Below are 15522 nucleotides of genomic sequence, written 5' to 3'. Positions count from 1 at the left end.
TCCTTCCCCTATAAACCTCATCTGCTCTTACTTTAAAAATGGTCCCTACCTTTCGTTTAAATCCAGACCTACCCCCCCGCCCCGTGCCCACCCGCTAAACATCACACAGTTCAGTTAGTCCCTTCTCTCATCTGCTCAGTTAAATATGGCACCTAACCTTAGTGGTCCCCAAAGTTCCCAAAGTCAGTCTCAGCATTGGTCTGGCCGTCCCCGCCACCTCAGATCAGTCCTGTCAAACCTTCCACCCTTCCGCGAAGCAGTTGGTTCCAGTCTGCCCAGCTGAGTCTCACCTGTCTACCGCCGCCCCATGCCTCCTCTTTGTCTCCCTGGCTCCCACCTGCCCTCGGGCAGACCCATAGAGTCCTGTGTCCATGTCATGGGAATCCGGAGTCTGTCAAGAAAAAAGCACAACCGAAGAGGGGAGGAAAGGGAAAAAAGCCCTCAGAGGCCAGGGAGGGTCTGGTCCGAAGTGGGGAGTCAGGCCTCAAGAGAGGGCTGAAGTCTGGGAGAGTGAGACCCGGAGCAGGCTTTGGCCCTGCCACTTGCTGACGACACCTTACACGGGAACCTCCCTTAGTGGTCGCCAGGGCCCTTCAGGGCTGTGACATTCACTGCCCTCTTACGGAAAGGCTTCTGCCCCCTTGCCCCACTGCCCCAATCTGCACGGGCTCTCCTAACAGCCTTCTCCAGGTAGACAACGGAGATCTTGTCAGAACGCATCTGTCCCATGGCCCAGCCCGTCCCCCTGCTTCCCAGGTGGGCTGCTGGTTGCTGTGGTGGGCTGCCAGAGTGGGGAAGGTGGGGGCAATGGCCTGGGAGGCCGTGAGACCCCCAGGCACAAAAGCATGAGACAGCACACGGCTGAGTCCAGGAGTCGGACTTCATTTTCTTACGCCCCACACCACCAACCTGGGGACAGATGGAGCCCATGTCCTCCCAGCCCTGTGCTTCCGCCTCCAGCTGGCCTAGGCCCCGGGCTGGGATCACTGGTCGGAGCTGTTGAGGAAGGTCTGCCTCAGCACACTCTGGGCATCCTTAAACGCCACATCCAGGGACAAGCGGAGCATCCGGTAGACGGTGGCAAAGGAGATGCCGCAGGTGGCCAGGGCGCCCAGGACAGGCACGTTGAGGAGCTCCTGGGTAAAGGCATTGGCACCCCCGGAGGCCTGGCCCAGCAGGTCCACCACCAGCTCCTCGGTGACCTTGGTCTTGGGGCCCTGCACCGCCTCCAGGATTTTGTGCAGGGGCTGGCTCGTCTGCTCAGCCAGCTTCCCCAGGGAGTCCCTGTCCAGGCCGAAGCTACGGCGGTAGCCTTCCAGGGAGCGGATGAGCCGGTAGAGGTCGCATGCCACATCCCGTACTCCTGGCACAGGGCTTGGGTTGATGCCACAGGCCACCGTGGCCACGAGCCAGATGTGCTGTCGCAGCGAGGCCGCTTTCTTCTCCAGGATGGGCTTCGAGATGCTGGGCAGGGCCACCAGGAGCGCATGCTGCTTGTGGCTTTCTATTTCTTTCACCATCGACTCCTCCAGCCGGCAGAAGTCATACTTGCCCAACTCAAACATGGAGAGCAGGAAGACCTTGGGGTCCTCCAGGCCCTCCGCTGCAGGAGACAGGAGCACCGTTCACTAGCTTCCACATCAAGGCGGCCTTGGTGTCCTGACAGCTGCCTGGGCTCAGGCACTTGGCCATGAGTCTGCCCATCCTGTGGCTAAAGAGTGTGGGCCCTGGAGCCAGGCTGCCTGAGCCCATCTGGGAGCCTTGCGACCTACCACCTGTGTGGCCTTGGGCAAGTTGCCTAACCTCTCTTGTCTACAAAATATGGTGATTGTTGTACCTATTTCTTAGGGATGTGGTGGTGGTGAACTGAGTTCATGAAAATGGTGCCTGGCCCGTGCCAAGCCCTCAGTGAATGTTAGGTGCCATCAGCTACAGGTGCCAGCGCCTGCATGGGCACATGGCTTCTGCAACTGCTTGAACTTGGTAACCAATACACAGGCCAGTACATCCTTTTTTCCCTTAATGCAAGTGATCGGTCTCTGTCACCTGTGACTGAGAAGCACCAACTCTCAGGAACGTAGTGTAAGGCCTGACGTCGGCTTTTCGGTTTGCACTGCAAGTGCCCAGCTTAAGCTTTGGTTGCAGAGGCGTCCATTTCAGAGAAGGCTGTCAAGTAACCTCGTGGCCGAATAATTTCATGGCTGGCCACGTGGCCGCCCCTCACTGAGGCGCCTTTGTTTTAGAGCGCTTGGTTGATTTCAGTATCTGACCATTTGGGCTACTGTGTTTCAAAGTACTGCTCATGTGTTTTAAATTCACCAATAGAGAGCGAGCTCCAGAACCCTAGGCCCTGACCCGCAGCCCCAATAAGAGCAGCACCCCAGGCCTGCTGTCTCTCTCTACCTGCGACCTCACTGTGTGGCCCCAGGTATGCTGTGTAATTTCCAGGTCCTGTGAGTAATAGACCTGTATCCTTTTAATGTTTCCTGATGGCTATTGCTGAAGGGCATCACAACACTATGGGGCCTTGGTCAGTCGCGAAGTGTGACTTTAGATGCCTTGTTTTCCTGCTCTGGATCTCAGAGGGAAGATTGACGGGGAAGAGGCAGGCAATCCCTCAAGAACCCACCCACCCTAACATCCTCGGAACTGCACCTCACCTTCTAGCCGCTGCAAACAGTCGTCCCGGATCTGGCTGAGCACCCGCTCCTCAGAAAAGGTGCTGGGGCGGCGGCTGCGTGAGGCGGCCATGTCCGCATCCACCTTGGAGCGGACAAAGTAGAAGCCCTTGCTCTGCTGTAGGATCTCGTGGGCCAGCTGGGCGTGACTGGCAGTGAAGTTCTCTGAGCTGATGATTAGGAAGAAGTCGTAACGGTCCACCCGCACCCGCTGGAGGTATTTGTCAGCCTGGAAGGTGGGTGCACCTATGCCGGGCAGGTCCCAGATGATGACGTTGGGGTACTTGGGGTGTGGGTACGGCGTGGGCTCCACAGTCATTTCCACCACGCCTGTGAGGGCGGAGTCGGGGTCCTCATCTCCCAGCCCCCGGATGACATTGACGAAGGTCGACTTGCCTGAGCCTGTTCCCCCGGTAATGCCAATGTCCAGCCTGACGTTCTCCAGCGAGTGAAGAGTCGCCTGCAGCTTGGCGGCCACGGCTGGCAGGTTCCCCGCCTCGAAGGCCTCCTTCAGAGCCCTGGCGTCCTTTGACAGCTCCAGTGTCTTGGACTGGCTGAGGCCCAACTGGAAGATTTTGCTTGCCATGGGCTGCCTGACCCCCAGTTCTCCTTAAGGACTCGGTGACCTTTGGCAGGATGGGTAAGGGAGTATTTTTGCCCTGAGCTGCCCTCTTCTTTCCAACCCTCAGCAACTGCAAGGCATTTGCAGCATCAGCAGTCATACTACTGGTGTAACAATATGCCAGGCCCAGTGCTAAATATTTTAGTTAACATTTATTCATTGCTGCCAGCCTCTCCTAGAGCCTCTCGTAAAATCCCAAGAGCCAGAAAAGGAGATTCCCTTACTATCCACATTTGGCAGCAAGAGGATAAAGTCCTTTGCCCAGGGCCTCCAGCTCATGTGTAGGGGTTGGGAATGGGACTGAGGTCTTCTGATTCTAGAATGCAAATTCTTTTTTTTTTTTCCCTTGAATTTTAGAGCAAGAGAGAGAGATTGATTTGTTGTTCCCTTAGCGACGCATTCATTGGGTACTTCTTGTATGTGCCCTGACCAGAGATCGACCTGCAACCTTGGCATAGCGGGACGACACTCTAATCACCTGAGCTACCTGGCAAGGGCTAGAATTCCAATTCTTAGGTAACTTTTGGGGGCATGATCCCTGCACCAGGCAGGCACTGCAATCAACAATATACGTCAGTGATTAGATGGAAATGATGGGACCCTCATCATTTTTAATAGTAGTTAATTTAGTTAATGTTTACTCTGGGCCAGCCACTGGTCAAACCATATGCAGCATTTCATTAAGTCCCCATTTTACAGAGTAGGAAGCGGAGGCTCGGGGAGGTAAAGTCCCTCGCCAAATCACTTACAGCCTGTACCAGAACCAGGGCATGGACGAGCTCCCCCTGGTGCTTTCTGGTTGGTTGGTTTGCTGTGTTTCCCTATGACCCTTTTTCCATACAAACCCCCCTGATCTTTGCACAATTCCGTACCTGCTATGGGCCAGGACCTCTTTGGGTGCTATAGTTCCAACGCCAGGAAAAGAGACCCAAGGGAGCTGGCGCATTTGTGGGAACATGGCCCACCCACCGCCCAGCTTCTGGGTGCCCATCCGCTCCGCACCCGCAGTGCGCACCTGGGCGAGCCCCCTCCTGCCCTGGGCCTCGGAGTCCTCACTCAGGATGGACAGGGGCTGCCAGCGCTCACACGTGGAATTGCATCGCTGCGTCTAGTCCCCACCATGCCAGGGCCTTGCCCGGTGACACTGAGCAAGTCACGTCCCCTGTGCAGCCTTTATCTCCACCACCCTTGGGGGGTGGGGGTCGGCTTCCTCACCTGTGGAATGGAGAGATGACTCCTCAGAGCCCCCCCAGCTCTGCTGTTTCAGGGAGATGGGGGGCTTGCTGTGGATGAGGTTCAGGCAGGGGCCAGCCTGGGAGGGCCTTGGGACATCAGGCTGAGCTTGATCTTTATCTGTGGGGAGCCATGGATAAGAGCTTGAGCAGGGGAGGGTGCGATCCGCTGTGGACATCGGAGTCCTCCTTCTGTGGCTTTATGGGGAATGAGACTAGAGCAGGGAGGGGAGGAAGGAAGGGGTGAGGGCCGCAGCTGCGGGGAGAGGCGAGGCCTGAACTGGACCAGGGGCTAAGGGGGTTGAGGTGGGGTCGGGGAATAGAGAGATGGAGACAGAAGGGCCAGGGCATGGTGACTAGTTGGAGACGAAAGTAACCCATTCCGTCTTTCCTAACCCTAGGCCCAGCGTGGAGAGAGCACTCTCTTCTCACGTCTACCTTTCCACCCCTGCCCCTCGCGGCCAGTGGGTCCTGTGTTTAGGGTGATGTCTGAGGGCCCACAGGTACAGTGATGTGGGCTGTGCTTTGCAAATAGGTTTGGAAAGGTGCAGCTGTCTTCTGCATCTGGGCTCTGGGATTTCCCTCCCATGATGCCCTGCACCCTTTTTGGTGAGGAAGGGTCCCTGTGAACGCTGGTAGCCTGGCAGAGCCAAAGAACAGGGAGGCCTCTGGGAAGAGAGGAATCCTTTTGCGAAACAGAGAACTCCTCAGCTGATAGAATTGGTACCCCCTCAATTGTGCAAGTAAAAGTGGACCCGCTGAGTTGGGAACTGTTTCCTAGGGTCATGGGTAATTTGAAGCCCCCAAATGAGGCAAGAACCATCACCAGGCCCTGGAAAATCCACAGGGAATATTTGTGAGCACTTTGGGGTGAGGCAACATCCCTACACCGCAGTCCCCATTCTGCCACCGGCCTTGTACACGGCCACCAGAGCCTTCTGCGACTTCCTGGGAACTCAGCCTTCTTCTCTGCACCTACGTCTGACCCTTGCCTGACCCCTGCCCAAGCCCACAGGAACCCCAGGGCAGCCCATCCTGCCCAGGCCCCCCAGGCTGGTGGCTCTCAGAGTTTTCAAATGTGTCATCTCTCAACCAGCCGAGGAATTTGGCGTCGCTGGACTGCCTGGTCCAGACTCAGATGTGCACACCCAGTGTGTCGCGCCTTCCTCGTCACTCAGCCACATGCAGCTTTCCGAGCCCAACACGGCTGCCGTTACTCAGACTCCCGGGCTTTCAGCCCATTCCTGGCATTCGCGAGGGGCATACGCCCACCCACACACAAACCATGCAGACAGACAGACATCCCCAGTCTCAGCAAACTGCTCAAAATCAGGGGGACTCATCAGGATCCCTCCCGGCCAGACACACGGGCGCACTTACCGCCACACACAGTCACACTGGGACATGCCCGCCCTCTTTCGAGGTGGCGGAGTTTTGCCCTCCGCCTCCTCTCCCCTTTGATGCTCAGAGAAACCGCCCACCCACCCTCTCTCCGCCCCCCACAAAGGCCAGCCCAGGGACCCTGTGGCTCCCCTCTGCCGGCCCCCCAGCCCACCATCACTCACAGGCAGCAGTGCTGGCCCAGGACGCCCATCTGCCCACCTCTGCTTAACCCAGTTGCTAGGCACCATTGTGTCCCTCCTGGGCACCGATTGGCTGCCCCTCCCCCCTCCGGAGGAGGCCTTGGGGTCACTGGGGTGCTCAGGAAGGGATATGACATTGCAACTAAAATAAGTTCCTTAGCAGGGCCCTGGTCCCCACTCAGCCACCCACCACAGGCAGGCAGTCGGCTCCTGCCTTGGATCCAGGCCCGGCTGTCCGGTCGCCCCACAATCCCTCTTGGCCAGTGGGGACCAGGGAGAGAGAGACCACCAAGGAGACCTTGGCCCCCCACCCATACGGAGAGCTTCCCCCCTCAGGGTCAATTCCTGTCCCCGGTCAGTGTGTCCGGCTCCGACGCGGGCCACCTGCCTCCCTCAGGTCCCTCCACACCCTGCCCCCAGCAACCGCAGCTCCGATAGTCACCACATTGGCCTTCTGTGTGTTTGGCTTTATTAAGGCTTGATTTCTGGATGGGGCGGGGTCGGGGGTGGGGACTGCACTTTTATTTCTCTTCCAAGTCCCGCTTCTTCCAGCTGTCGAGGATGTACTTGAGGAGGAGGCCGAGCTTCCGGCGGGTGGACAGTGGGGCTTCCTCACTCCCTCCCTCCCCGGATCCGTGCTTTTCCACCCCATTGTCACCAGCCGCCTCCAAGCTGACCTCAGGCTGGGACTCATCCTCCTCCAGGGCCTTGATGCGGACCCGCTGGGCGTCCTCCGCCATCTCGTTGAGGCAGCCCTGGAGCATGGTGTAGACGGTGCCGAAGCTGATGCCGCCGGCCACCAGCGTACCGAACACGGGGATGCCCTTCTCGAAGGCCCGGGCCACCCGCATGGCGCCGTCCGACGACTGCGAGTAGAGCCGCAGGACAGCCTCGGGTGAGACCTCGTTGGCCAGCGGGGAGCGGATGACGGAGCGCAGGTCGCCTGCCTGTTTGCCCACCTGCTCGGCCAGCTTGGCCAGCGAGTCGTCGTCCAGGCCAAAGCTGCGGTGGTAGCCGCGCAGGGAGCGGATGAGCAGCGCATCGTCGTAGGCGGCCGCCAGCCCGGGCACGGGCAGGGCCTGGATGATGCCCGACACCAGGGCCGTCTTGAGCACTTGCTCCTGGAGCATGTCCTTTTTCTTCTGCACGGCCTCCAGCGAGATGTCGGGCAGCGACAGCAGGCCGGCGTGGCGCCGGTGGGCAGGCAGGTCGTGCTCCCAGGTGGACGTCAGCAGCGGGAAGTCGTAGCGGACCGGCGAGAGGTTGGACACCAGGAAGATGCGGGGGTCGGCCACGCCGGCCGCGCGCAGCTGCTCGGCGCAGTGGTCGCGGATCTCCTGCAGGACAGTGGCCTCGCTGAAGCACGAGGGCCGCTGGCTGCGCGTGGCCGCCAGGTCCTCGTCCACCTTGGTGCGCACGAAGTAGAACTTCTTGCCCTGGCGCAGGATCTCGGAGGCCAGGCGGGTCTCCACGGCCCCGCAGCGGCGGGCGGAGACCAGCAGGAAGAAGTCGTAGCGGCCGAAGTCCACCTGCTTCAGGTACTTGTCAGCGGGGCAGCCTGGAGAGCCGGCCCCGGGCAGGTCCCACAGGGTCACGTCGGGAAACTGCGGGTGCAGGTAGGACGAGGGGTGCATCGTGGTCTCCACGACGCCCGTGAGAGCCGCACCAGGGTCCTCAGCCCCCAGGCCGCGAAGGGCGTTGATGAGGGACGACTTGCCAGCGCCAGACTCGCCTGTGACACCCACCTCCAGGCGGGTGCTCTCCGACGAGGCCAGCAGCTCGCGCAGGCGGGAGGCGGCCTGGGGGATGTCGCCCGACTCGAAGGCCGTGCGCAGGGCCTCCAGCTCTTCTTTGGCCATGAGGATGGTGGTCTCCTCCTCTCCGGGGCACTTCGAAGTGGCCATGGCTCAGGGGGTGCGGGGGATGGGAGAGAGACGGGACCAGGGGTCCTGGTGTCTGGGGGTGGAGAGGGGAGCCTTTCACATCTCCTGGGCCTTGCCCGGGGCAGGAGGCACCAGGGACGTGGAGGAAGTGCCCCCTGGCACCCCACAGCCCTCTCCCTCTCAAACACCCAGGGCCACATTTTTGACGTGAATTAGGGGCCTTTGGAGTCTGGCAGGCTCAGGTTGACATTGCATCTCTGCCACTGGCTTGCTGTGTGGCCTGGGGCAGAATGAGGCCCCTCTCTGAGCCTGCTTGTTTCTCTGGTAACAGGCATACTGCCTGACCTGCCTCTCGCATCGCGGCCGAGCCGTTGGGGTAAATCTAGGAACGGGGCAGTTTTGTGGGCGGCTGTGACCTGCGCAGTTGCATAAGGCCCCGCACTTGGCTTAATGCTTATCTGCTGACACGGGTCAAAATTCTTAATAATACTTGAACCAGGGGCCCTGCGTTCTTCTTTGGTGCTGGGCCCACAAACGATGTAGCCAGGCCTGCCAAGGAAAGGGCTGACACCCCGCTGCTGGGCCCAGTCGAGGACAGGGGCTGTGCTTCTGCCACCACTGTCCCCGCGAGCAGCGTGCAGTGAGGGTGAAGGACACCCAGGCCCTAGGATCGACTCCCGGCTCTGCCACATACTTGCTTAAGGATTCGGGGCAAACTACTTCTCTTGGCCTCACTTTTCTCATCTGTAAGATGAGGGTACCTGTAATCATAGCACACCACCTTCTAGGGTTGTTGAGAATTCAATGAGTTAATACATATAAAGCATTTTAAACAGTGCCAGGCACAGAGCAGGTGGTCCGTGTTATGTGTCAGCATTACCGTTGTTACTGTTGTCATTGTTAATACTTCTGTCTGTGTGACCATGCAAGTCCCTCCCTCTCTGAGCCTCGGCTGCCTTATCTGCACGTGGAAGGGAACCCGCCTGCCTCGCAGGGCTGCTGTGACTGTTGAGCCCCATGTGTTGTCTACCCTTAGGCTAACTCTGAGGACATTTGTGGCTTCAGCCGGTGGAAAAGCCCGGGTGGGGAAGGGCCCGGACACCTGGGAGCCTCCTCATCGAACCCCCAACCCTGCTGGGGCTGGCCCCGCCAGGCCAAGTCCCCTCCCGCGCCCTGGAGCCGTCACATGGTCTCTCCTCAGGCCCGTCCTCCTCACCTGGGAGCTTCCCTGGCCCTCCCGTTTCCCAGTCACACTCTCTTCTGGTCCATCGCCTCTAAAACACACTCCTCACTGACTAAGACTCTTCAGACAACCTTGGGAGAGACAACCATGTCCAGAGTCACTGTCCCCATCAGGTGGAGAGGGACAGAGGCTCAGACCAGACAACTGAGGTCTCTGCTCAGAGCCACCACCAGGACTCAACCCAGGTCCCTGGTTCCTTCGCCCTCTGAAGAGCTGCTCTACCTTCAGACACGTGTCTTTGCCTCCCCCTCTTCTCCTTGGCTGCCGCTGTCTCCGCCTCCGCCCCCCAACCCCACAGAAGCTTGTCCTTATCACATGGTTCCTGCTGGGTCTGACCCTCATCCCTGGTCAGGCCATTTCCCCCATGGTATTTTCCCCCACTTCCTCCCTCATCTCAGGGTATGGAGACTGGGAGCCTGGGACAGGCCCCAGCAGCAAGGGGCAGACAGGTCCGTGGCCCTGGGGTGGAGTTCAGGCCGAGGGAGCTGGGCTGGGACTGGTAGCCGTTCCCCCGCCCACAGGACCCAGCAGGGGACCCCGCCCCCGGTATGCTCACCTGCCCTGTCAGCTCTCCCTCTCCCCTCACACTCTCCCGGCTCAGGGGGTCTCCTCCCCTGTTAGCCCAGGCTCAGACCCCGTTGCTAGGACCCTTAATAGCAAGCAGCATCTTATTGGTCAACCAGCCCTTGTGCAATAATGTGACAGTGATGTCAGGGGGTGGGGTTCTGCCGGCAGGGACCCCATCCCCCAGCTGCTCATGCGGCCACCGGTCCGTCACACTGGGCCCTCCGTCCCCTAGAAAGGACCCAGAGGGAGATCTTTCTAACACCGAGACTTGTTCAAAACCCGTCCATGGTCTCTGTCAGGCCCAGGACACAGTCCCAGTGCCTGAGGACTTGGCCGTCCTCACCACCCCGCCCTCCATCTCGCCCCCATCTGGGCACTCTGTTTCCCAAACAAGCCCTTCACATCCCCTTCTCTGCACCATCGACTCCTGCACCCGTCCGCGGGGAGGGTGGGGGTTTAGCAGAGCCGGCACTGCTGGGATGGCAGGGAGCGCCGGGGGGGGGGCGGCCAGCTCTGTCCACCGCCGTGGTGTGGTCGCTGCCAGCAGCCCTGCCCGGCCCCGGCCAGCACTCGGCTGCCACTCCCAGCCCAGCAGCCACCCCTGGCTCAGCATCTGGTATCCAGACTCCCTGCCTCTGGCCTCCTCCTTCCCTCGCGTACCTCCCCTCAACCCCCGCTGGTCTAACACTCAGCTCAGTCCTGACTCTTCATGGTGCCTTTCTCCCTTCCGCTTTCACCCCTCTCTGCTTCCTCCTGACCATTTAAATGGCATCGGTGTGACAAAGAGGGAGATGGAAGTAGCGAGAGATGTGGATGAGAAAAGGGGAAGGCAAAGCCCCCCTCCCCCGAGAAAGGGGGAGTTGGCGTGGGGAAAGAGACTCCCCAAGGGAAAAAAAAAACGGGAAAGTCAGGCAGGAAGGCACAACGGATGAGAGACCACGTCAGAAAGAGCCCAGGAAAGACAGCGTCAGAGACACCAGTTGTCGGGAAACGCTCTGTCTGGTTTCAGGAGCTGTAACCCTGCCGACAGGCTGGAGGGCCCCAAGGCTGGAAATAATCAGGAGGCCTTGGAGGAACAGGCTCCCGAGGAGACATAACCTGTCCCCTGTAGCAGGAACATAGCTCCTGCCTCTCTGCTTTGCCATGGATGACCGGTTATCAAAACAGGTAAATTATCTCAAGCTGAGATATACAACCTAAGACAGATGCCGATCAAATATTGGCAGCAGACAGGAAACTGGGGAACACGGGAAAAGGGCAAAAAGGCCCGCACCCCTCGGCTCGACTTGGACATGGCCGGAGTCCTCATTCTATCCGAAAGAGGTCTCTTTGTCTCTTGGCGGCTCCCTCTTCCTGCCTGGCTCACGCTTTGAAACAATACCACGGAATCTATCCTAAACCAGATCTGGTGGTTCCCAGGGAAATCAGGCCTGAAAGTAAATTCTTTAAAGTGTGCTTTGTTCTTCCCTCAGAAGCTCTAGTCCACTCACACTGGGAAGGAAATTTACATTATTCACAGACCTTAGCCCTATACCCGTAGGCACTCTTATGTTTACTCCGCTCTCATGTTTAGTCGTCTCTCTTGTTTGCTAGTCTCCTTCTGGACTCATGTAAATCGGTGTGTTCCTGCCATTTGTTTTCTTCAAAGCATCACCCATTCTCTGTGAACATTAACATACGGATGTAATGAAATAACCTGTGCATTCCTGTTACCTAGCCCCACTGATAGCCCTTTCAATAAAAGCCTTTGGACGAAGGGACTCGGGGCCTTCCCCACTAGCGGGATGTGTCACGGGCCTTCCCCACTAGAGGGAAGTTCCACGTCCCCTCTTCTGGCAAACAGAGAAGTGTTTGCAACGACTCGTGTTTATCCCCCTCATCCGTGACAACCCCGGGATGGGCTCTGTGGGATTCAGAGCCCTGCTCCCATCTCAGCTGGCCCCGGATGGTATCCCTCAGATTCAGGGGGTGCCGTGCTCTCCGCGGCGTGCTCCATCCCCCCCGACACAGCACGTGCTGCCCGGGCCTGGGACGAGCGGCGACGGCACTCCCCACAGCGGCGCGCACCGTCTCGCTGCCACTGCTGCGCAACGCAACAACCAGTTACAGAAAGACTGTGAAGATACAGAGCTGAGGTTGGGATCAAGGGTTGGGGACCATGATGCGCCCAGGGAAGGAGCTGAAGGATCCAGAGACCAAGACTCAGGAACCCCAGGCCAATGGGGGACACTGGCTCCCCTCCACTCCTGCTGCTGTCTCTACAGCTGCCGAGCCTCCCCGAGACCCTCCAGTCCTCTGTGGCTACCTCCACACGTCTCCCCTCCTGGCCTCCTCTCTGCCCAAGTCAGGCGCCCTGGGGTCTCTCCTGCCTTCATTTCCTGGGATAGAGACAGAGGCAGGCAATAGTCAAAGGATTTCCCTGAATCAGAAGTTAGGTTCAGCAAAGGAGCCTCTGAAAACAACAGAGAAGAAGGTGGAGGCCCAGAAAGGGAATCGACCAGCTCAAGGCCACACCGAGAGTTGCGGCCCAGTGACGTGCTGAGCATGTAGTCCAGAATTCATCAACCACAAAGGCAGAAGTGCAGACCAGCAGCCAGGACTCATTCACATTCTCACTGACGGATGCAAATGCACAGAGGCCAGATTTAAAAGTATTCTCAGACATTCCCAGACACCAAGCACTCAGACCAAGACCCCTCCCCCAAATTCACAGCCATGAACACCTGGTTCAGGAGGGGAGACCCTCAAATATGGACTTGTTACAGAAAAGCAAGTCTGACAAACGCACGGACACACGAGCCTCGCAAATCACACACACTCAGGCAGAGGCAGATTGGCAGGAGAGACTCGCTCACATGCCGACAACACGCACAGACTGTCGTCCGGAAACCGCTGCATTCATTCATGACCCTCATTCACTCTGCTCCGGTTCCTGGGCCACTTCTTCCAGCTCCATGAGAGCCAGCCAGGGAGGGGCTGCGCCTGTGTCCATCTGTCTCCTCTGATGTCTTCATGCCCCAAACATTCAGCACCTTCCCAGGCCAAGTCCTGGGCTGGGCTCTGGGCATGGAGCAAAGACCAAGGCAGTCCCGGGCTCTGCCCCTACCCCAGGACTCAGAGAGGTCCGCCTCCAGACAGTGAGGATCCAGAGCAAGCAGAACTGGAATGGGGGATTCCAGGGGACTGTGAGAGCCCAAAGGAGGCCCCTGACCCAGCTCGGGGATCAAGGAGGGCTTCTTGGAGGAGAGAGCACCTGAGCCGAGATCTGACGGATGAGAGGAAGTGAGCCTCCTGGCCTGGTAGGGAGTTGCCTCCCAGGCTAGAGATCCAACCTGTGCGAAGACCCTGAGCTGAGAGAGCTCTCGTTTGCCCAATAATTTACTCAACTATTTCTGGTCATTCCAGAAAGGTTTGTTTAGATCTGACCTGAGGCAAGTCCCTGTACTGGTGCAGAGATGTGAGTCCTACTTGTCCCTGTTCTTACAGACCTCACAGGCCGGTGGGGCGGCTGACGTGATCACCAGCAGAGGCCGAGCGTTCACATACCCACCCTTGCCACAAGCCCGGCGCTGCGTGAGCCCATCAGATGGATGGAGTGACCCACTGAACTGGGACAAAATTCTGCTTTTCCGCTTGTCATCCTCAGGCAGACATGAAACCCAGCAGCTGAGACTGGAATAGAAAGGAAGGCGGGACAAATGAAATTAATACGTTTATTCATCCATTTCTCGAGTTCCCTATATAACCAAGTCAGAGGTACCACTCGTCAGATGCATCAGTGTGGGTCCCACTAACAAGGGAAAGCAATGCTGCCAATAAAACTATGACACGCAATTTCCTTATCCCTGAATTTTTATTTCACACTTATTGGAAATACAGATTTGCCCTGACCGCCGTGGCTCCGTTCATTGGATGTCATCCTACAAATCAAAGGGTCGCTCGTTTGATTGTCAGGGCACATGCCTAGGTTGCGGGTTCATCCCGCGTTGGGCCACGTGACGAGAAGCAACCAATCAGTGTTTCTCTCTCGCATTGCTATTTCTCTCCCTTTCTCCCTCCTTTCCCCTCTCTCTAAAAAAAATCTTTTAAAAGATTTTTTAAATTTAATTTTAGAGACAGGAGAAGGGAGGGAGAAAAAGAGGGAGAGAAACATCCATGTGTGGTTGCCTCTTACACGCCTCCTACTGGAGACCTGGCCCGCAACCCAGGCCCGTGTCCTGACTGGGGATCGAACGAGTGACCCTTTGACTCGCAGGCTGGAGCGCAGTCCACGGAGCCACACCCGCCAGGGCTACTGTTTTGTTTTTAAAAGCAGCTCTGCTATCACATCCCGGCTGTTGTGCCACAATGACTGCTCCGTTGGTGTTGACCGTAAGGCCGCATCCACTGTACCTCCTCCTGATCTCCGAATTGCTAAAATGCAGGAAAGTGCACTTCAGAATCCATGAAGGGGTCCCCTGAGCGTCCACTCTGTGTCTGCCAGGCTGGGAGCCTTGCGAGGATGGAGATGGGCCCCCACTCCAGAAAGGAAGTTGCTGTAACTTGGGCTTACTGTGAGTCAAGAGCCTGTTGGTCGATGTTTGTGACCTGGAAGTGAGTCTGATTCCTGACTCTTTCCCTGGCAGCGACACCCACGGTGGGTAAGGCAGGGATGGAGCTGCGGGAGGGTGGGGGGGAGGGATGCCTGACCCAGCAGGGGAAGTGGAGTCAGCAAAGGCTTTTTGGAGAAACGCCATTCCTTCAGCACGCCTTCTGACCTCCTGCTGCGTGCTGGGCCCTGTGCTGGCTGAGGGCGGGGCTTCAGCTGGGACCAAGACCTCCGTCCTCTGCCTCCATTCTTCCTCTCGTTTCTCCTGCCCACTCCCGATCCTCCCTTTCCCCTGTCCTTCCTGTCAGCATCTGGTAAAAATCCTGAAGCACTTCCTTACAAATATCTCCACACTTTGGCCTTCACCTTCTCGCCATTCACCATAATCCTGGGGAAACCTGAAGTCAGTCCCCAGGATTCGCTCATTCATTCATTGGACTGCATATTGGCTGCCTTCTGTGTGCTGGGTGCAGCCATAGTGGTGAGTAAGACACAGGTGGCCCTGGTCCTCGTGGAGCTTATATTTTTGAAAAACACAGATAATAAACAAAAATAAGGTAGTGTCAAATAATAAGTAAAAAGAAAAACCAGAAAACAAGTAATAGGACAAAAGCCCTTTTCCCAGGCCCTCTCTCCCAGAGCTACTGGACCCCACGAAGCATGACTGACCTAAATTGTTTTATGAGCTTTTATCCTCAGGACTAGAAAATTACTGAAAGACCCTGAAGGTTCAGAGGCTCCAGGAACTTGCAACACAGGACATGCCAGACCACAGCGATCACCAGACCCTGCACCCGAAGATAACAGCGAAGCAAGCTGCAGCCCAACCGAAACATCCTGCTCCACAGCCGCCCCGTTACCTGATAAAAACTCACGGCCTGAGCCGCTCAGTGCTGCTGCTGCTGCTGCTGCATATCTCTGTACCTAGCCCTTTCCCTCCTTTGGGAAAGTAAAAATAAAAACACTTTACTCCCTGCACTTTCTGCTCTTTGTGAATTCTTTCACAGCCCATGTCACCGACCACCCCAACAACAAGGGTAAGGGACGGGGTTGCAGGGGGTGTAGATTGCCAATAAGTACAGCCGCTGACAATTTCTCCCATCTGTGTAGGCACAGGCCACTCTTC

At 57.7% G+C, this 15522-nt stretch overlaps 2 protein-coding genes across 2 annotated transcripts; both read right to left on the bottom strand.

The window, feature by feature from the left end:
* Positions 1-983: 983 nt before the first annotated feature.
* LOC129082663 (interferon-inducible GTPase 5-like) lies at positions 984-3264 on the bottom strand. Its single transcript, XM_054588382.1, has 2 exons — positions 2661-3264; positions 984-1603 (listed from the first exon to the last, which is right to left on the bottom strand). Exons 1-2 carry the CDS (start codon positions 3262-3264, stop codon positions 984-986), a joined length of 1224 nt encoding a protein of 407 aa, XP_054444357.1.
* A 3372-nt stretch (positions 3265-6636) lies between these two features.
* Positions 6637-8019, bottom strand: LOC129082726 (interferon-inducible GTPase 5). The gene has a single exon (XM_054588439.1). It carries the CDS (start codon positions 8017-8019, stop codon positions 6637-6639), a length of 1383 nt encoding a protein of 460 aa, XP_054444414.1.
* Between the last annotated feature and the right edge of the window lie 7503 nt (positions 8020-15522).

This window comes from Pteronotus mesoamericanus, unplaced genomic scaffold (genome assembly GCF_021234165.1).
Source record: "Pteronotus mesoamericanus isolate MK-2021 breed Mesoamerican mustached bat unplaced genomic scaffold, CSHL_Meso_final scaffold_137, whole genome shotgun sequence".
Taxonomy (NCBI): Eukaryota; Metazoa; Chordata; class Mammalia; order Chiroptera; family Mormoopidae; genus Pteronotus; species Pteronotus mesoamericanus.
This window is presented reverse-complemented; position numbering and strand designations above follow the sequence as displayed.